The sequence below is a fragment of the Phalacrocorax aristotelis genome, chromosome Z (genome assembly GCF_949628215.1).
Source record: "Phalacrocorax aristotelis chromosome Z, bGulAri2.1, whole genome shotgun sequence".
In the NCBI taxonomy this organism is placed as follows: Eukaryota; Metazoa; Chordata; class Aves; order Suliformes; family Phalacrocoracidae; genus Phalacrocorax; species Phalacrocorax aristotelis.
In genome coordinates, this window is record NC_134311.1 from 37,212,800 (window position 1) to 37,233,353 (window position 20,554).

The 20,554-nt window shown below is 41.4% G+C and overlaps 1 protein-coding gene across 1 annotated transcript; it reads left to right on the forward strand.

The window, feature by feature from the left end:
- The first annotated feature begins 8,706 nt into the window (after positions 1 to 8,706).
- LOC142050625 (fructose-1,6-bisphosphatase 1) lies at positions 8,707 to 19,350 on the forward strand. The gene is made up of 7 exons (XM_075079485.1): positions 8,707 to 8,935; positions 11,433 to 11,595; positions 13,433 to 13,525; positions 14,562 to 14,705; positions 15,982 to 16,119; positions 17,817 to 17,936; positions 18,928 to 19,350. Exons 1-7 carry the CDS (start codon positions 8,766 to 8,768, stop codon positions 19,117 to 19,119), a joined length of 1,020 nt encoding a protein of 339 aa, XP_074935586.1. The 5' UTR covers positions 8,707 to 8,765; the 3' UTR covers positions 19,120 to 19,350.
- Positions 19,351 to 20,554: the final 1,204 nt, after the last annotated feature.

Sequence of the window (20,554 nt, forward strand, 5' to 3'; positions counted from 1 at the left end):
AATTTTAATTTATTATTTTGTACCCTTCCAACAGATGTTTCAGGCAAGGGAACTACACCTCATAGTTCACAAATCTTAAGCAGTATTACAGAAGAAAGAGAAAAAATAGAGACTATATTTTTTCCACCATACTTTTTTATCGCTGTTACTCTTTCTGTCACTAGTAAGATGTCTGTAAGTGAAGCATAGCCTCAAGTGATACAGATGTGTATGAGTTACCTGTTTGCACCTGTATCATTACCCATACCAGCATCATTATCCCATTTGTTGGAAGCTGTGAGTATGAAATTTTCTCCACCCCACCATGATTTTTTTATCTTAGTCTCAGCCTGTGTGAAAACAGATTTCGTCTCTAACATGCATGTCATATGTGTGAGATGATCAGCTGCTTAACAGGGTGAAAGAAAGGTATGTTCTGTGACTTTCTACAGGGAAACAGTTAACTTTTGGTCTACAAGGATGATTGAAGCAGCCGCGTGTTCTGCATGGTAAAGATCAGATGGAATTAACATGAAAGGTTATTCGTAAGTCAGCTTGCCATGGTGAAAGCAGTTCCAAATCTCTATGCTGGTTATTGTCTGCAGGCAAGATGCTGGTTAGTATCATGCAGGTGTAATGCTGCAATATGTCCCTATCCTGACTGCCTTGGGCATGAACAGACCAAAGATGGTCTGTGTTGGAGTGTCAGTTCTTCCCGCATATTGATTGGGTATTCCTCCTGGCAGGTGCATGAAGGCAGCAATTATCTGCCGCAATACCGAACACAGATATTGATAGCTGCATGTTACTCTGTCATGTTGTCTTTACCCTGAAGGGGCTTTTTTTCTCTCTTTCAGTGTTCATGAGGGTAGTTCATCATGCTAGCTGTTTCCACCTACACTCCTTTCCAGACTTCCCACTGACCCAGCTGGCAGCTGCCATCATCTGACAGCACCTTCTCAGACTTTGGCCTTCTGAGCCACTTTCTGCTCCATCACCTTCTGTCTCTCATCTGAGATGAGAGATCAGGTTTCTTTCACCTTTCCTGTGATATAATACACTTCTCATGAGATTCCAGGTGCTCTGTGTCTGGGCAGACACCACATGTCACTGCCTCAAAATTTCTGGTTCTCGTCAACCCAGGAAAATTAATAGGCTGCCAGTTGTACCAGCCCTGCTAGAAGTGTCTGTGTGTCTGTGTGAGTGTGTGCATGCATGCTTCTGCCATGCTTCAGTGTCAGCTCTGCAGTTGCACTGCCCTGGCCCCACTCACACTGTGGCAGTATCTGGCCCTAGTGGAAGACTTCCTTCAGTGCCACAGCACTTCTGATCTTTCTTAGTCTCTCCCTCTAATCATTCATACTTGCTCTTTTAAGAAAGGGGTTGGAGAAACCATTGAAAACATGTCACCAAAAGTGATATATTTGGCTGAGGTGGATGATGTAACAGCCAAATATCCCCTGTGGAGTTAACATGCTCTGGAAAAATGGCAACATGTCTATGTACTGAGGTAATGGGCTGGCATCCCTTTTTGCTCTCTCCAGTCAATACTGAGTCTCCCACGGTCAGCACTGAGCAGTCTTGAGTACCTCTTTCACCACAACCTATCCAGTGCTATGGACTCTACAAGCCTCACCCCATTATTACTTCAGATGCTAGCTTGGACAGTTGGCTTATTTTTGGATTTGCAGATAAGGGCAACTAACTCACACCTTTCACTAACTCTGGAGCTTAAAAGGAGCAGGGCAGTGCACTGGTACTCACAGTAGGAAGATACCATCTCAGTAAAAGGGAAGTGATCCTGGCTAAGCACCAGTGCTGAGTTCCCAGCTCAGCTGGAGACACCACCTCATGTGGAGACTAGATCTTGGCTCTCTTGGTGGCTCTTGCTAGGTGCCACAGGATGTAGGAGCCAGTCAAGACACCTCTGATACACTCAGAGCTGCATCCATGCCTTTCTTTTTTGTTTTCTTCAAGCACTGATTACTATCCTGTTTCCTTATAGAAACCTCACAGTAACATTTTGTCTCATTCAAGAACAGAAAGGAGACTTTGCTTGTTGTTCAGATCTCTCTCAGCCAGCACACATATAAAAATCTCTGTTTCTGCTTCCTCAGAGCCACACTAAAAAGTGCTTTTCCAGCTGGATCCTTGGTATTCTTGTTGCCTACTCCACGTGCTCATGCTACATTCCTTAGACTCATAGAAATTAATTAAACCAACAATGCCTGCCTTTGCTATGAGGCCCCTAGCGTCGCAAGGCCATATCTTGCAATGCTCTAGGGTTTGTATTATGGCTTACTATTAAGCTATCTGTGAGAAAAATTCCCGGACAGTGAGCACTAAAGCAACAGACAGGGATGCATATTCTAGCATCCTTAGTCCAGTTATTTATGGAGGGAGTAGGAGGGGAAAGGAGTGCATGAATGACCAGGCTCACACCCTCTCCTAAAGACCACCTCTTACTGCTACTGTGGGAGGTGGACCCTAGGCTAGATGCACCCCTCAGATCTCTTACCTATGATGTTCTGAAATCAACTGGGAACCAGTACACCTGGATAATGGAGGCTGAGGAAGCTGAAATATATTTCCCAGTGATCAGAAGCTTGATTCTGATATTGCCACCTACAGTGTTTTCTGCCTGTCTTGATGCATACTGTGTTTTGGATATCAGCCTTGTGTTGTGTGATGAACAGGCACTGGGAACTGTACTAGCACATCTGCAAAGCAAAGACTGGGGTTTAGCCTACACAACTCATTCATACCCGCGTGAGTCATGAAACTAAATTCTCAAGCAGTCTTAAAAATTATCCTTTTCATTTTAACTCTACATGTGTACTCATGCACAGGTGAATATACTTTTACAGTAGATTTTTTTATCAGAAGAAAAACATAAAAGTCAAGACAAAGTTGCTTAGTATGCATCTCAAGCAAGACTGATGACAGTGCCTTTTCTGTATTGCAGAACTGCTTGCAAGATCCAGTTACAGACTAGATCCCCTGTGTGCTAGAGACTGTACAAAGCAAGCACTAAATGGCCTTACATGTGTGATACTGTTATTATTACAGGAAATATTTTTGCTACTACTGCCAACAGTAAATTGACCCTACTTGCAGCAATGATGGGAAGTTGTAAGATAAAATCAGACTATAGAACAGGATTTTATAACTGTCTAGAAACTAGTGCATGGAAAAGGGTTTTGAGCTACTGCTTATTAATCCTTTCACAACTAAATGAACTCTATAGCAATCTAAAGTATAGGTTTCTCTCTACCCACCTTTCGCTCCCATTTTTAAAGTCATACCATCTTGCAGTGGTGTTCTAGCTGTATGGGTTGAACTTTCTTGCTAGTTCTCCAGAGCTGACCCAGTATGTGCTTGGCATGTCCCTTCTCTCCTTTATTCTGTACTGTCTGCAGCTGTGTCACCAAAGAAACACCAAGTTAGTACAGCAAAAGGGAATGCACAGAAATGCAATTCTTATATTCTTCATTTATATGCTTCCTTTTCCCATTTTTTTTCACTCTCTCTCAAACTATGTGAACTCCCAAAGTAATCAGCCTGCTTTTCATTCTCTCACAAATGTCCTCTGTGGCCCAGGATAAAGCTTTTTCTTTGATTTTCTTTACTTGCCTACCTACATCACAAGGCAATTATATTGATTAGCTAATGCTTATTCAGGATTTAGAAGCTGTGGCAAACTGTGCAAACTATGGATAAAGTTAATTTTTAAAATGTAATAGTTATCAGTCATTTTAAATGGGTTTATTGCTTGTACTTTTGGCATTGAACAGAATACATGTGGTAAAGAACAACAGGGAATAACCCTGTAAACAGTCACCCAGACCCCTTTGTTGGTCACATTTTTCAAAGGCTTACACAAAAGGAGTCTTTGTGGATATTATGCTGCAGTTCTGCATGATAGTCTATAGTAACTATCTCAATGACAGAAGAGTTTCAGGTCAGACCTTCCTCACAGTGCCAATAAAGCTGGAAAAGTCAACCACTCCTTCTTCTGTACCTTTATGGAAGAAAATACTTTTAATTGTGCCGATAAATATTTAAGAGTATCCAGAAATTCTGAATTGAATCACATAAAGTTAAAATTACCAGAGCTGAAAAGATGCCTAAGTTAGACATTCATAGCTGAACCTCTGTGACAGTGTCCATGTAACTCATCCCAAACCGCAGTATCTGAAAAACCTGAACAGACTGTACTTTGAAATTCAGCAGTATAACTAGGTATCTGAGCCAGCAACTAAATCCACAAGGATCTTAATGGGAGATCTGTCCTCGCAATCTAACCTAGGATCAGCGTCTGAGAACAGAGTTTGACCTTTTATACCAAGTGTTCTTCCTCTGCCAGTCTTGAATTTTGCAGGATCCCAGTTTAAATGTAAAAAAGCAATCTTTCTTTTTTCCATTTGGTTGTTATATTGACAAATTGTATCATGTAATCATGACATTATATCACTCAATGTTGACAAAAATTATTTCTGCAAAGTGAACTGTCAAAAATTATAACTACACTTTGATTACCTTCTTAGCTTAGTATTGAGTGCACTGAAATCTCTACATGTTTTTAGCAGTTGGTTTTTTTTATTATTTTGTTGATGTAGATTTGGAATGATTACTTAAAAGACTTCTGGTTTATACATTTTACAAGATGAGAAGTGGTTGCAAATATAATATTCAAGTAGCATATTCTTTGCTCTGCTTGCCTGGTAGACTTTTGTGGATAAGTAACAAATACAGAGATTTAAAAATTACAGTTCAATATTTGTATTTCAGAGGCATGTAGACTTCCTTTCCAGACTCTATTGTCTGCAGGTTAGGTGCTTTGTCACCCTGCAGAAAACTGCAAATGTACTCTCACAAAAGCTAGTCTCACACGAAAATGCTGACAATGTTCACTCTTCCACAAGGGGGCACTAGGCAAGCACGGTACAGGAAAATCCCTTCACACTGGATTTTGATTAATATCAACCTCATAGTTCAATTCGGTTTATTGATCACAGGGAAATCCCTACAAATTGTCACAGTAATTTAATGCATAATATCAAATGCATCCCGTTTTACAGTTACTACGCTGAGAATTTATTTTTTAGCCAATATGTACTCGTAATTACATAAGTTTAAATGTAAGTTTATACTGTCTGCTATCTTTCACCTGTGTCCTGAGATGTGAAGTGCTTTGCTATCACAGTCGTAAATAAATATTCTGGTATGCTGTCCCAGCATAGGAAATTAATGTAGGCAAAATGAAACACTTTCTGAAGCAAAGAGACGAAAGATTAATTGTCTAGCTAGAAATCAGCCTGGTAGTTTCCCACATAGTACTCTTCCCCACCTGAAGCTCTGGACATGCTACTGCAGTTCCTCTAGATCTATCTCATGCAGCAGCCAGGACCAGCTTCAGTCATCCCCTTCACACTGCTCCAGCCCTAAACATCATGGCATAGCAAGGTAGAGAACATCTGCACTGGTGGATTGACACTGCCTTGCAAGGAATCTCAGTGTCACTTGATGTATGTTACCCTCCGTCCACCCAGCCAGCATGAAAATTCTGCAGCTGTGAGACTTTTGCACAAAGAAAATTTTTTTCTCAACAGAAGTGGGATCTAAAGCTGCCTTTCCTGTATGGACACACTTCAGGAAAAAAAAGGCCTTTATGAAGGCGTTTCGCTCCTGTTGACTTTTTGGCTGTCATTTGAACCTGCAACAGGCAACATTCACAATAAAATACCTGGGGATTGTCCATCAGCCTGTGTCTTATTTTCAAAATAACTACACATTTGGGATTTTATGTGCTGGGAAAAAAGTTTATTTCAAAGAAACGTGGTTTTGGATGCTTACAGTTCTAAAACAGCTGTGAACCGTGTCTAGTTGAACATCATAAATTCACAAACAAGACCGTGTTTTCTTCTGTATAGAGGTGAGGTGTTTCAGCAATGTTTAATCAACCAGCACTGACCTTTCTTATCAAAAGCCACAAATTTGTTTTCAATAAATGTTTAACTACTGATTTCTAAACGGAAAGGTTTACAACACATAGAGCCTACTTTTAATCGTACACCAATTTTATAGTCACCACACAGCATGGTTGCTGTAGGGCTGCATATATGTTTTAGGAGGTTAAAATTTTTCATCTGTACTCCAAGTGTCTTTTGACACTTGTGTTACCTCCTTTTTCATTTTCTTTCTGATATCTTTCTGTATTGGCCTAAGATACGTGAAAATACTGACAAAGAGGGGAAAAATTAAGCCCAGAGTTTAGACAGGGCTCTTGAGCTAAGAGCTCAAGAGAGTTTGGCTAAGCTAGTTACCTTTTCTCTTAACAAATGCTTATTTGAGAATTGATCAGAATAATCTCAGGATATACCTATACTGAAGTCTCTGGCTAGTACAGACAGACTTAGCTAGATAGCCTGGCCAGATAGCCAGTGGTCCCAGCAGGGAACTCACTGCAGGCTGCAGATTCTGCCCAAGGTGCTGGGGAAGTATCAGGCAATTCATGGCACTAAGCTTTATGTTCTCACAACTTCTCTACCCTCGACCATTAGATCTTAATTATTTGATGTCAAGTCAACTTTCTACACTACAATGGAATCCCAGAAATGACCAATGTATACACATATTCTAAGGCCAGGGGTATGGGCATGGGTTAATCTATAGAATATTGAGTTGCCTTGACTGAAGAAGATTATGGACATGCTATATTGCTAAAAATAATTACTTCCCCACAGTGGAAAATGTAGATCTGGATGGATGAGTGCAAACCCAGCATCCTGGTTTCCATGGTAGGAATGGAGGAGTAAAACTCTCGCCCCACTCACCTCACCAGCTCCAAAAGGGCATGGATTTCAGCTCAGAACTTGAGGAGAGTATGCATAGCCCTGTGAGTAAGGTGAAAGAAGGTAGTTCTCCTCAGGCATGGATGCCAAAACCTTAGGTTGAGACCATTTTGACCTTATCTTGGCTATTTTACACTAAAGTTCCACTCTTCCTGCAGGTTACTGATGTATTTGTTAGGGTCTTCACAGGTAAGGTAAATTGTCCCAGATCAGCGACTCTGGGGTTTGTTACCATAACTCATATACTCCCAGGCTGTTCTATCCTGCTTGCTTCTACCCAGTTTAAGTGCAATCATCAAAATTTTTATGGGAACTTTGCTATTAATTGTTCTCAACTGTTTGGACTGAAGTAGCTGTTATAGGTAGTTGTAAAGCATTGTTTACTCTTAAAGAAAAAGCTAATTTAAATGTTTTGTAAATTTTCCAAAATCCACCTGCCACTCCAAGAACATTTTTATGATGGTGGGCTGGTAACCACTTGCCAAAGACTGAAATATCCCACTTGGAAGAGCATTACAGCTACTTTTATGTAATATCTTCAGGATTGTCTATAATTCTGGGCGTGGCTAAATTAGGCCAAAGCTGTGTACACTTGCAGGAGCAGACGTTTACGCATGCCTTTGAAATATGTAATGTATAGATAGGCAATGTGCTTTGCAGGAAAAAAAAACATATATATGCAAAGAGGTGCACATTTTAAAAGATTTTTGGCCTGCGTTTGATAGCACCTGGAATTATTTCAGTCTGTGGTTTCAATTTTAGTATTTGAGACTGTACTTATCCAACTCATGGATGTGTTCTACTGAAAAGTAATCAAAATTTCTTGGATTTACTCCTTAGATAATGCACACATAAAATGATAGGTAGTACAATAAACCTACACTGTCCAGATTTGTATTTGTGAAATTATTGTGTGAAAGGGTGTATCTAGGGTCAGGTGTTGGGTGAACTTGGTTTCTTTTACTAATGCCTGGATTTTTCTGATCAAACATTAGTAGCAAAATATATTGCTTGATTTTGTTGTACAGTCAGGAAGGCTGGAGACAAAAGCAGTGTGATTCAGGAGGGCCTATGTTCCTAGGTGTGTCCTGTAGCAGTATTTCTATGAGATGCATTAATGTCTAGCTTTTGGAGTGGGACTTGAGCTACACCTTTCTACTGAACAGGTTTGGAGAGTTTGTTATAAAAATCTCATTGGGTCCAGCTGCCAGTGGCAGTTTGCCTTTTGTGCCGTGTTGTGGTGTCAGATGCATTGGTGCACATGGGGTTAGCATGATCTCTTTAAACAGAAGTTAATACTTGATGGAATTGGTTACTAAATGTGTGTTTTTCCTCTACCGCTGGGTCAGGATAAGGGCGTTCCTGTGAAGAAGAAGATACTAACCTTGCTCTGTGCATTGCGTGCAGTTCACCATAACCCACATGCCAGACTCGGAGTTTTGCAATCACGCGGTGAAACGCGGTGGACTTCTGGATTTTTGGGCACGCTTTCAGGAGCATCAGCGTCGCAGTGCGTGCACTGGAAACACTAAGAGCTACCATGACCCGCGACTCGGTTCACTTTCTGTGCCCGTTCGCATACCGGATGTCTCAAGCACCGTTTCACCCGCAGCACGGGGAAATGAGACTCGCTTTGGTTAAAAAAAAAAAAAGCTCTTGCGGGGTTTCCCCGCCGCGGTTATTTTAGGGGGGTTGGGGGAAATGGTGGGGTGGGGCCCCTCTCCTCATCCTCATCCTCGTCTCCATCCCAGCCTTTCCCCGGGCCGGAGGGATGGGAGGCGGGGCGAGGGGATACCTCCCGCGCCCCGGCCACGCCCCGGCCACGCCCCGGCCACGCCCCGGCCACGCCCCGGCCACGCCCCGGCCACGCCCCAGCGGGACTAGTGGCGGCGGCGGCGGCGGCGGCGGCCCCACTCTCCTGGCGCCGCCACAATGACGGACCGCTCCGCCTTCGACACCAATGTCATCACCATGACCCGCTTCGTGATGGAGGAGGGCAGGCGGGCGAAAGGCACCGGGGAGTTCACGCAGCTCCTCAACTCCCTCTGCACCGCCATCAAAGCCATCTCCACCGCCGTCCGCAAGGCGGGCATCGCCAACCTGTAAGTCCCGGGATGCCGGGGAGCGGGGGAGCTCCGGCAGCACCCCACATCCCCGCATCCCCAGGGGATCCTGCCGCCTCCAGGGCGGTGGGGACGGGGGGCTGTCACCCGAAAGGCGTGTGAGTGGTGTTGCCTCCCCCCACCCGCTTGCACAGAGCTGTAACTCACTCCTTCAGCATCTTGGACCCTCGATTTTCTCAAGTGAAATGGGTCCTATGACTTCTTAATAATATGAGGCATGCAGTCTTTGGCAGATGTCTGCTGCTGATAGACCTTCATGCGAACTCTCAGCAGGTTTGGGTCCTTTGAACCAGAAGACTAAGCAAACAGACAGAAAGACAAAGCCTGTCTGAATTATTGTCCATTGTAGTCAGTAGCTTGATATCAAAGCATCATTTTATACTATGAGGAGATTAATCAAATTCAGTGGGGTTTTTCCACATTGCATCATAGCAGTTTGAGTTTCTCTATGAAGCTTTGGGTATCTAGGGCTTTTAGAAAGAGCATTGGTTAGGAGCAGTAGCATCTGTAGTCAGCCAGTCAGAGGGGAGTTGCTCTGGAGACGCATCAGAAGGAAATGACAGCTCTGGAGACTTTAAATAACTGTAACTCGTTGTAGGTAACTAGTCCCCCTAAGTATTTTACATATTGTTGATAAACCAAACTGTATGCTAGTCAGGGCTCCTTCATTATTTATTGGAAATTGTAGTAGAGAGAAAAGGAATTTGTCTCTACAAAGGACAGGAAAACATAATAAGCAAAAGGCCTCTGGCAATACAGAGTAACATTTATTACAAAATGTACCAGAAAGCTGAAAAATTGGTGAGTGAAGTTAACAAAATAGAAGGATCTGCAAGAGAGAATAAAAATCCTCTACTTTATGTGTATTTGAACTACTTTTCTCTGTCTTGACTTCAGACTTTATGTAACTGTGACAGTTTTTTAACCACTATGTGCTAGCCGTTTCACGTGCCTCCTGTGTCTATCAGTGAAGACCAGGATTTCCCATCTGTGGCATGGTTTGTAACAGCCTAAGGTCTCATTCCTTATGAGTCCTACATGTGTGTCTGTTGATAGCTGCCCCTTGCCTTATGATCCCCTATGGGATTTGGCTCTCCACCAGTGCTGGGGTAGCCAGCTTTGGATTTATGAGCCCCCTTGGGCAGTACATCCCCCACTGTGGGACTGTGTTTTATTACCAGTGGTGGGATTTTGCTTGGCTCTCAGCGAATATGAACAAGTAGGGATCACTGGGGCCATTTCTTTGGGTTGTCCCCAGGCTCAGGTGTATACTCAGTGCTGCCCAGCAGCAGAGGTGCAGAACAGCTGGGGAAGCCACAGTGCCTTCCCAGCTGGAGGCTCTGCATAGGGCACCCTGCCATCCCCTCCCAGGACTCCCCAACAGACGAGGCATGAGAGCCGTAGCTGTTGGCCGTACAGAGTTTCTGCTCTGAGGATGAGGAGTTGTGCCTCTGCCCACAAGCGTGGTGTCCAAAGTATATGGTTTTCTAAAAGCACTTTCACACTTGCGGAAAAATGTTCACGCTGCTGTAGCAGAGAGAGAGAAAGACAGAGAATTACGCCAGGTCTTTTTCTTTGTCTTGTGCATTAAATGGAAGAAATGCTGTACATTCAAAGTAGCGTGTTCAGTGTTATTGTGAAAACCTGAAATACGAGTATTCAGCCTAATCAGTGAATTGTAGCTGAAGTGCATAACAGTCATCTGAATGTGTGAAGAGCTGGCTATAGTTTTTCCTCTTCTAAGAGAAAAACTTCCCCTCTCTCTGTTTGGCATGCTTTCGAAATCACCTATCACAAGGTCCCCTAGTACTTCCTGATGCCAGATGGTTTGATTCTGCTTAGCTGGCAGGGTTTTATTTGTGCTCCATATTTGTATTTCTCAGTTTTATTCCCGAGGAAATGTTTACTACTTAAAATCAAAACTGAAAACGTTGAACCGTAAAAATGTTGATTTACCTGTGAGCAAAGTGTTTCTACTGCAGTTTGTACACCGTGTTGCTAACCAGGAGCAAATTGCATAGGGATTTATAGTGCAACTAGTGTTGGCAGGTTCATGTTACTTTTGAAATTTTCTAATAAAGTCTTAGCTTTTAGGCTGTGCAGCTATAATATTAAAGCCTAGGATTCAGGGGCAGTATTTAGGACTTATGAGCTCATCAAATAACACAGTTATTGTAATCAGCCTTCACAGCCTGTTCTGGCTGTTTGCCTATAGTTTAGGGACTAGTCAAAGGTGATTCCTTGTTTTGTGTTCCTCACATTCAGTGTCTTCTATGTTTGCCACCACAGCTAATGTTAGCAGCAAGAATCCACTGGACAGAAATAATAAAAAAAACCAGGCCTAGAGAACTGAGATATCATCAAAAAGAGCTGTTTGTTTTACAAGGTGTTTTACAAATACAAGGTTGCCAGAGACAGGGTGCTTTGGAAGGCATAGTGCCCATTCTCACGAAATGTTCTCTTGCCATTGCTCTAGCTATGGAATTGCTGGGTCTACCAATGTGACAGGAGATCAAGTAAAGAAGTTGGACATCCTTTCCAATGACCTGGTGATTAACATGCTGAAGTCATCCTTCAGTACATGTGTTATCGTGTCAGAGGAAAACAAAGATGCTGTGATAGTGGAAACTGAAAAAAGGGTTAGTAGCTTTAAAGGTCTTGATTCCAATAAGCCTTTACAGGTATATTGCTTCAGATCTGAGAAGCTGAAACTGAGCTAAAATTTCATAAAACATGTACTTTTCTATATTGGCAAATGAAGGGGGGGAGGAGCGGGTGGACAGTGTGTCAGTCAACATTTGTCCTTTCTGTTATTTCTGCTCTCGAGACTGATGGCTGTTGGTTTTCTTTTTTTCTGTATTGTTCCTCCCTACCTTCTTTTTACCCCCCCTTCCCTTTTTCTAATTCTGGAGCTGTCCCGTGCAGGTCAAATCTTGAGTCCTTTGATTCAGGAAAATTCTCTTTGAAGCCCCTGAAAGACTTAGCAACAATGGAACAAAAACAGGTTTTACTTACTTAGTATTTATATTCACACATGCACTAGCTGAGTGATAGTTCCTTCTTCCTAGCTAATATTTTGGTGAGATCATGGTGAAATCTGAGAAAAGAAACAACTAAAACATAATTTAGAAAGTAGAATAATGTTTGCTTTGTCAAAGCAGTTCCCTCTTTCTTTCCTTGTTGAGAAATTTTCAAAACTGATTTTATAGGCATTGGATGAACAAAGATTGCTTTAGATCTCAACAAATAAGATTTTAGTGATATTATTGTCTTATTTTAATTTTTATTAAAATAATATTTATATTAATTTTATTAATATATCATTAAAGTTTAATTGATCCTATATTAGAACTACAATTAATATTAAATACAATTAATAGCTTTATAAAATTAAAGTAATTAATGTAATTATGTTTCTATCAAATCATAAATTACTAAATAGAAACTATTAATATTGTCTGATTATTAAAATAATATTTAGTTATATGAGTTAGATAATATGTTACTATCTCTCAAAGATCACTGAGGGAGGCTCGGTGTTAATAATTTTGTAAACTCAATGTGAGCTAATATGGTGTTTTTATCAAAATTCTTACCTGCAGACTGGAGCATTGCTGGACTTAAATAAGTTTCTGGCATGAGTGAAATCAAACGAAAAGCCAGTAAATATTTACTGCTGTTATACATTATTATTAAAATGACTGTAGATAAAATATAGGGCAAAGAAGTTATTTAAAAGGTACAGCCGATTCAGCTGTTTTTTCTGTACTGGCAACTTCCTGTACCTACAGGAACCCTTAATACAGCAATAGGCAGGGGCCATTCTTTTTTTGGGGGGGAAAACCCCCAAAACCCAGGGTAATACCACAGGCTGGTTAAGGTAATTTCTGTGCACCTGTCCATTCAGAGCACAGAGTTTCATTAAGGAGTTTAAAGTGGAACATGCAATAAAGTGAAATGTATAGTTTATGAATGTCAGGTATTGAAGGCCTTTTTGATCTCTCTAATTTTATCTCTAAATAAAAAAGGCTTATCTTCTTCATTTTTCTTTTTCCTTATAATTCAGAAAGCCATTTTGTTAGAGACAAGAAAGTGTAACCTAAGGTAGATATTACAGGATGTCTATCAAAATGGATCAGGATTAATTAAATGGTTGAAGCTAATGTAGTATCTTTTTTTTAATATGTTAAAAATTATGTGGGAAAACTTCACCTTTCCCATTTCACCATCTACTACTTACTTTAAAGATTTCCCAGCTTCTGCTGTGGCACAAATCACACAGTTGAAATCAAGAATGAAATCTGGGCCAAAGAATTTCTGACTTTTGCATTCAGTTCCTTCATGATCTAGAAAAGGCTTTCAGTTTATAATGCTTTGAAAGTCTCTGAGAAAATTTACCTATGGAATTGTTTTTATTTGGGGGAAGTGGCTAAATAATGTCACTAATCTAGTTGTTCCCTCTTTCGTATTTCCTAGGGCAAATACATAGTCTGCATAGACCCTCTAGATGGCTCATCGAACATTGACTGTCTTGTTTCCATTGGGACCATCTTTGCCATCTATAGAAAGGTAAAATGCTTTCATGTAGGATAGGAAAAACTGTTACTGTGCACCTTTAGATGAAATGTAATTGCATGTGAAGGATTAATAAAGTCTAACAAAACTTGTTTGTGAAAGAGACTTTCAGGACCAGCTTTAAGTCAAATCTGCTATTTCACACTCTTGCATAAAACATTTGTGAGGTATTTGCATGACTCTCTTAGAAGATGAGGTACCTACAGGTACGTGGAATCCTGGCTGATACTTAATTAGCCAGCTAAAGGAACTAACCCTTACAAACAAATCAGGTCTTAGATTTCATGAATATTTGTGTTTGAGACAAAACACCACGTCATTGTCATCTACCTGGGGAATGTGCTTTCAGGTTTTCTTGTTCTCTGTACTAATAGTCCTGTTAGCCTGAGGACAGGCTTCAAACACAAAGCAGAGCTGAAACATGGCATGTGCACTTGAAGTGCCTAATTCACTCTGAAAGGCAGAAGCCTTGTCTGAAGGAGCTTGAAATACTGGACCTACATGTCACAAGATGGGGGAAAGAGTAAGTCAGATAAAATGCACCCAACTGTCCATTTTAATAATCTTTTGTATGTTGTCATACATCCCAAAGAAACTATTTTCAACTTCATTTTTGTATGAAGCAAAAGAAAACAAAAAAAATCCCAAGCACTCTTGATCAGCTGTGAACTCTGTGAGTCATGTTTCATTGCTTCCTTTTCAACTGTGCCCCGGAGTTTTCCTCTGAGCTGTGTTCATCATCATCACCCACTAGGAGGTACACAGCTCTATATTATCTCCTTAATCCTTTCCTGCTTCCTGCATTCCAACTAGGCTTATACAGGAGCATTTCTAGATCAGTGTGTTTGTCTCCCCCATATAATTTGTATTAGTGCATCCAGTAGGAATCTCAATTGTGTGATCATGGAATCATTTGTGCCACCTAGTGCATTGGTATGGAGTAGAAGCCTGTCCCTATCCCAGAGAATCCAGTTACGTACCAGCTATAGAAATGAAGTAAAACTGACTATTCTTATTCTTCTTATTCTAGGCATCCCCTGATGAACCTTCTGGGAGAGATGCTTTACAGCCTGGGCGTAATCTTGTGGCAGCTGGTTATGCTCTCTATGGGAGTGCCACAATGTTGGTACTGGCCACTTCTGCTGGAGGCGTCAACTGTTTCATGCTGGATCCGGTGAGAATCTCTTCTGTTTCTGCTTCTTTATTAGGGCCAACAAGGTACTGTCTATACGAACTCCTTGTGCTCCCAAAAAAATCAAACAAAGGAGCAATTCTCAACCTAACATGGAGAGATGAAGTACACATAATAAGCCATCAGCAATTTTTTGCGTTCTGCCTGCCCGCTGCAGCGGTGCTATGTGTGGTTCAACAATGGGAAGACAGCCGAGTCAGTGAAGCAAATATGCTGCATGTGCCAAATCACGTGATATTTAAAATGAGCTGTTTTCTGCAGTGCAGAATGCCCTTTAAGACTTGTTTGTCTTTTCCTTGATGCTAGGACCTTAGTAGACCAGAGAAGCAGAAATATTTAACCACCTTCTGTGTTTTCAGATCCCACCATGATGTGTAAAATAGTAAGTGATGTGTGTGGGTACGTTTGATGTTCTAACATGCATTGACCGTGTGAGCTTTAAAAAACCAAACCAAACCAAACCCCAAAAGCCAAACAAACAAACATATTGATCATAGCGGAAAGTAGTTTGCTTTAGTGACCTGGTTTTTTTTTTTATAATCAGTCAGTCAGGCTGTGCTACCTGCCAGTATTGAAGTCTTAGAACCTGCAGTGGTCAAGCAGCAGAAAATACAACTTGGTGCTCCCTGTTAAGTAACAGCTTAAGTAGCTGCATGTATTTTTGTCTATATTCAGATAGCAGATTTAACTTTGAGCATGCGTGCACGTTATTTTGTTTATTTTTAGCACTAACTTGGATATTTACTTAGTGAAAACTAAACAGACCAGCCCTTGGTTACAGAGATTGGCTGTCTTGACTCCAGGCTTCCAGTTAGCCCAAGCTAGGATGAACTGGAATTTATTAGTATATGCAGCTATTTGAAGAAGTTTATGCATTGCATATGCATTCATACGGCACTCTCAGTTTCCGAACTCCTGAGAGCTGTACTTTTATTGTAAGTCTAGCAAAAGAGTGGAGACCGAGATAAATTTACAAGGAACAGCATTTTTTTGGCATAGAAAAGTGACAGAGAGCTGAGAATGGTGGTATGAAGACCCTTGCATGCCCCAGGATTCATGGTCTGCCTGTGTTTTATGGATAAACAAAACACTTTGCATCTAGACTGCAAATACCACTTTTTCATAGGTACTGAAATATTAAAGAAAGTGGCAGCTGTAGTAAATCTTTCCTGAACTGTGTGTATGATTGGTTTTTCCCTTGGTTCCTAAACAAATGAGCAATTAATGTTAACAGGTTGTTTTTCTTTCTTATCGTTAGGCAATTGGAGAATTCATTTTGGTGGATAGGGATGTGAAAATCAAAAAGAAGGGAAATATCTACAGTCTTAATGAAGGCTATGCTAAATACTTCGATCCTGCAGTCACAGAGTATCTCAAAAAGAAGAAATTCCCTGAGGTAAAAGATCTTGTTTCAGAGGAAATTTCTGATGACAAGCAACACTCATAATTTCCAGCTTTACTATTGAACACTGTCTCATGCACTGTTCAGAGCTTGTTTTCCTTTATTTTCTGTTTAAAGTCTGTCTTCATGTAGGACCGATAATTAGATCAGCAGCTGATGTGGCCAGATATTTCACCATCCTTCAGCACTGCACCTCTTTCATATTTTTTTCCTTTCTTTCTTTTTTTTTTTTTAATCTTCCTTCCTGGCTCGGGGCCTGAGTAATGGTGCTGGAGGCAAAACTGGGCATTTCATAGTCAAGTAGAGACGACGTCTCATCTGGTGAGGAAGAAATTTGATCAACATGTGTGTTAGATTGCTGCTTCCTCACTGTAATGTCCAAGCAGAGGGAGAGCTGAGTGGGTCTGGCAGTGGATCATTGCTTAGTGGTTACACAAGCTGGGTCCTGAGGCAGTGTCTCACTTGGAAAGCTAGTGTAGTTTCAGGGTCTGCTTTGTGATTGTGCAGTTTCCTGGTGTCAGGAGGCCTGAAACTCTGAGGAATGCCTGTAAAAATCATGTCTGTTCTCATATCTTACACCTGACATCACTGGAATTATTACAATGGCAATGAAATGTAAACATTTACTGTTGTTAAGAGTTCATGTCCCTTCTTGACTTCTTGATCTTGTTTTGAAGAAAGACTGGTGTTTTCACCTAGAATCATGCCAGGCTTAAGGTGTTGTTTATTGAGATCACAGAATCACAGAATGGTAGGGGTTGGAAGGGACCTCTGGAGATCACCTTGTCCAACCCCCCTGCTTCAGCAGGCACACCCAGAGCAGGGGGCACAGGAACGCGTCCAGGCGGGTTTTGAATGTCTCCAGGGAAGGAGACTCCACAACCTCCCTGGGCAGCCTGTTCCCCTGCTCTGGCACCCTCACAATATAGAAGTTTTTTCTCATGTTTAGCTGGAACTTCCTGTGTCCGGCTTGTGCCCATTGCCTCTTGCCCTGTCATTGGCCACCACTGAAAAGAGCCTAGTCCCATCATCCTGACACCCCCCTTTAGATATTTATAGGTATTGATGAAATCACCTTTAGTCTTCTCTTCTCCAGGCTGAACAAACCCAAGACTCTCAGCCTTTTCTCATAAGGGAGATGCTCAAGTCCCCTGATCATATTCATAGCTCTCTGCTGGACTTGCTCAAGCTGTTCAAGAGATATCAAAATGTACTCTCTTGAGTATACTAAGGAAATAATGTCAGTAGTCAACTATTAACTTTTTCATACCAAAAGAAGTTGAGAAGCTGGCAAAAATGGGAGGAAGAAGTAGAAAAGGTCACTTCTTTTGTTCTTTGATATTTTTTTCAACTGTAAAAGAAAAAAAAAAAAACAAAATAAATTCCTAGCAGTTGATCTTTTTGCTACTAGAAATGCAGTATTTTCCAAGGGTTAAAGCACTGAGGGACAGCTGGGGTGCATTTTCTATTGTTTGGTCTATCGCTTATCTATCCTGAAATCTTCTGTCAGTCCTTTTCCTTGGATTTTCCCAATTAGAAAACGAGGAGGAAACAGACATTTTCTCCAAAACTACTTTGAATATTATCAAGGAATCACAATATGGAGGAGTTAGGTATTAGGACCACTAAGGGGGGAGGGGATGTACCCTGATGTGCTCAAAAGTTACATTTACTTAAATGTCTTTCTGTAGGATGGCAGTTCACCATATGGTGGAAGGTACATAGGATCTATGGTGGCTGATGTGCATCGCACGCTGGTGTATGGAGGAATCTTTCTGTATCCTGCAAACTCCAAAAGTCCCAAGGGAAAGGTAAATCTGAATAAGGCCAGTTATAGAAAAATGTTATATTATCTAGATATTTCACTATCACAGATCGGTGTTTTGATTGCAGAATATGTATTTTATAACTTGGTAGTTTGCATCTCCGGTCTGTGGGTATGGCCACCACTTGCACACTGTCACGACAGTAACCTGTTTTTAGGTTTTCAGGGCTGCTGCTAACCTGTTTCTATTGTACTGACTTCTCTTTGTCCCCAAACTTACTTGGATTATGGAATGTAGCAGTGGATGTGCTGTTCAAACAGGCTTCTCTGTACCGTCTCAGCCCAAATGGTGCTGCTGGCCCTGATCAAGCAAAACATTACAAAGCAAAGCAAACAACCCACATTACCCTGAGATTCCTATTACAAGCTAGTATGTAAGAAGCCTAAATGTAGTGCACCCCTTATGAGAAGCTCTGCCAAAGAGAAAACCACTTGCATCTTGTACTTGGTAACTCTGTCCCAGTGGAGGAACTATGCCTGGCTGCCTCTGCCAGGATGACAGTCACTTGGGGAAGGTCACACACTTACAGGCTGACAGGGAACTGTTTATTCAGCAAAGACCTTTCATCTGTTTTGTAATTGTCCATAAGTTATTGCTTCAGGTTGCAGATAAGATGCAGTTATTCATTAGAGAAACCTAATGGTACACTCAGGGCCAGTGGTTTTCTTTCTTTTCACCCAGGCCTATGTGGTCTGCTGCTTTGTTAAAGGTTGTGTCTTACATACAAGCTTTATCTCTGTGTAAAGAGCACAATGCAAACCTGAGCTATGGAGAAAGACACACATTGAGCAAATCCTGTATTCACTGTGTTTTCCTTAAAAGAAAAATCCACACAATTTCATTCTTAAGTCAAAGTTTATGTGAAATATGGAGTACTTGGAGTGATTGAATTAAATCAAACACCGAATATATTTACATTTCATGATTCTCAGCATTGCCTGGGCTGAGCATTGCCATTTTGGTTTTTGTCTTCTAGCTGAGACTGCTCTATGAATGCAATCCTATGGCTTTTGTTATTGAGAAGGCTGGGGGAATAGCAACAACTGGGCATCAAGCAATACTGGATGTAGTGCCTGAGGATATCCACCAAAGAGTGCCTATTGTTTTGGGATCTCCTGATGATGTGAAGGAGTACCTTGAGATAGTCAAGAAGCATTCAGCTAAGTAAACAAAACTTGCTCCAGCCACTGTGCAGATGGGAAGGAATGCCTTACAGCTGAACCAAAGAACACATTGCAGTACTGCAAGACTGAACTGTCTGACCTCTGTAGCAAGAGAGCAAATGAGCCATATTTTCATGAGATTTTTTTAAAGTGAAATCTTGTGCAATTGGATTGTGCAATGAAAGGCATTGAAAGATTGCATTAAAAGAAGCATTAAAAGTAAAAGCAAGGGAAAATATGTTTGCCTTTTCATTTACCATTTGTGATTACACAAAAGCCACTGTGTTACTGGGAGCTACTGTGTTGCATTCAATAACTTAGGGGAAGACTCAACTTTCTCAGACAAGCTACAAACTATCACTGAAACATCTGACTATCCTGTTCTAAAAATCTTTGCGGGAAGACTCAGCAGCCTTCTACAGTGAGTGTCCTTTCCTAGACCAGCCTCCAGTTTTTTGGCAATAAATATAAAAGCTAATGTGGACACCTTGACATGTAGTTTCTAGGCCCCAGAAGTTACTCACTGTACTTCAGGCTGGGCTTATTCTGACTGAGAATTAACATTTGTGAAACATGTACATGTTATGTTAATTCTGACACATACTGTTAATATTGCCAGTTGGCACTCTATCAGATCCAGTTACACAAGGATGGAGAATGACATTTTCGAGGTGGACTTTGAATTGGATAAAGAGCATGTGTAGACAGCTTGGTACCATTCTGCTGTGATGAGCTGGCTATATTTGCCAGAAATTAACCTACTTGCCTGATGAAAAAAATGAACCTGTGTGTTGCTAGCAACCCTCACCAGGTGTTCTTTGTGTTATTTTGGGAGCATGCATTACCATGGAAAAGGATTCTGCTGCACAAGCAGAAGTAAATTGCAAAGATCCCCAAAAGCATACTGACATTTAATATGCTGATTCAGAGCATTGCTACTGGGAACATGATGTTGGTGCTTGGGAGCTAGACGGACTCTTCACCTGCCTGGGTACTGTTTACGGCTATGGCTCACATGCTTTTTGAATCAGTCCAAGTCTGCAAATCTTTGACATTTTGCACTGCCCATTTACCTTCGCCAAACTCAGATTAGGGGGCAAGTAGATGTTGCTGTTGGGTAGAGTGTCACTGGACATTCTCACTCAAGCCATAGCCTAGGAGCCCCTGTGCAATGTCTATGAATGCAATGAGCTATACACCTGCCCGTCTGAGGTGTCTGGATACATCAGTGCAGATATAGCCTGTCTGAGCTTGGTTCTTCTTGTAAAACAAGAAGAAAAGAGTGAGGGGAACCCAGAGGCCATGCTGCAAAGGCATGCTCTATGAGGGCTCACACACAAAAAACCTGGGGGCCCTTGCTCTGACACAGGTTGCATTTGAGACATTTGGAGGCATGCTGGCAAACCTTAGATGGGTGTATATATGCACCTGTTCTCTGAA

Excerpts from the sequence above, each read along its gene's own strand:
- LOC142050625 (XM_075079485.1), top strand. The coding sequence starts at position 8,766 with ATGACGGACCGCTCCGCCTTCGACACCAATGTCATCACCATGACCCGC. Across the intron at positions 11,596-13,432 it reads TAGTGGAAACTGAAAAAAGG|GGCAAATACATAGTCTGCAT; the intron begins GTTAGTAGCTTT and ends CGTATTTCCTAG. Across the intron at positions 17,937-18,927 it reads CCAAAAGTCCCAAGGGAAAG|CTGAGACTGCTCTATGAATG; the intron begins GTAAATCTGAAT and ends TTTGTCTTCTAG.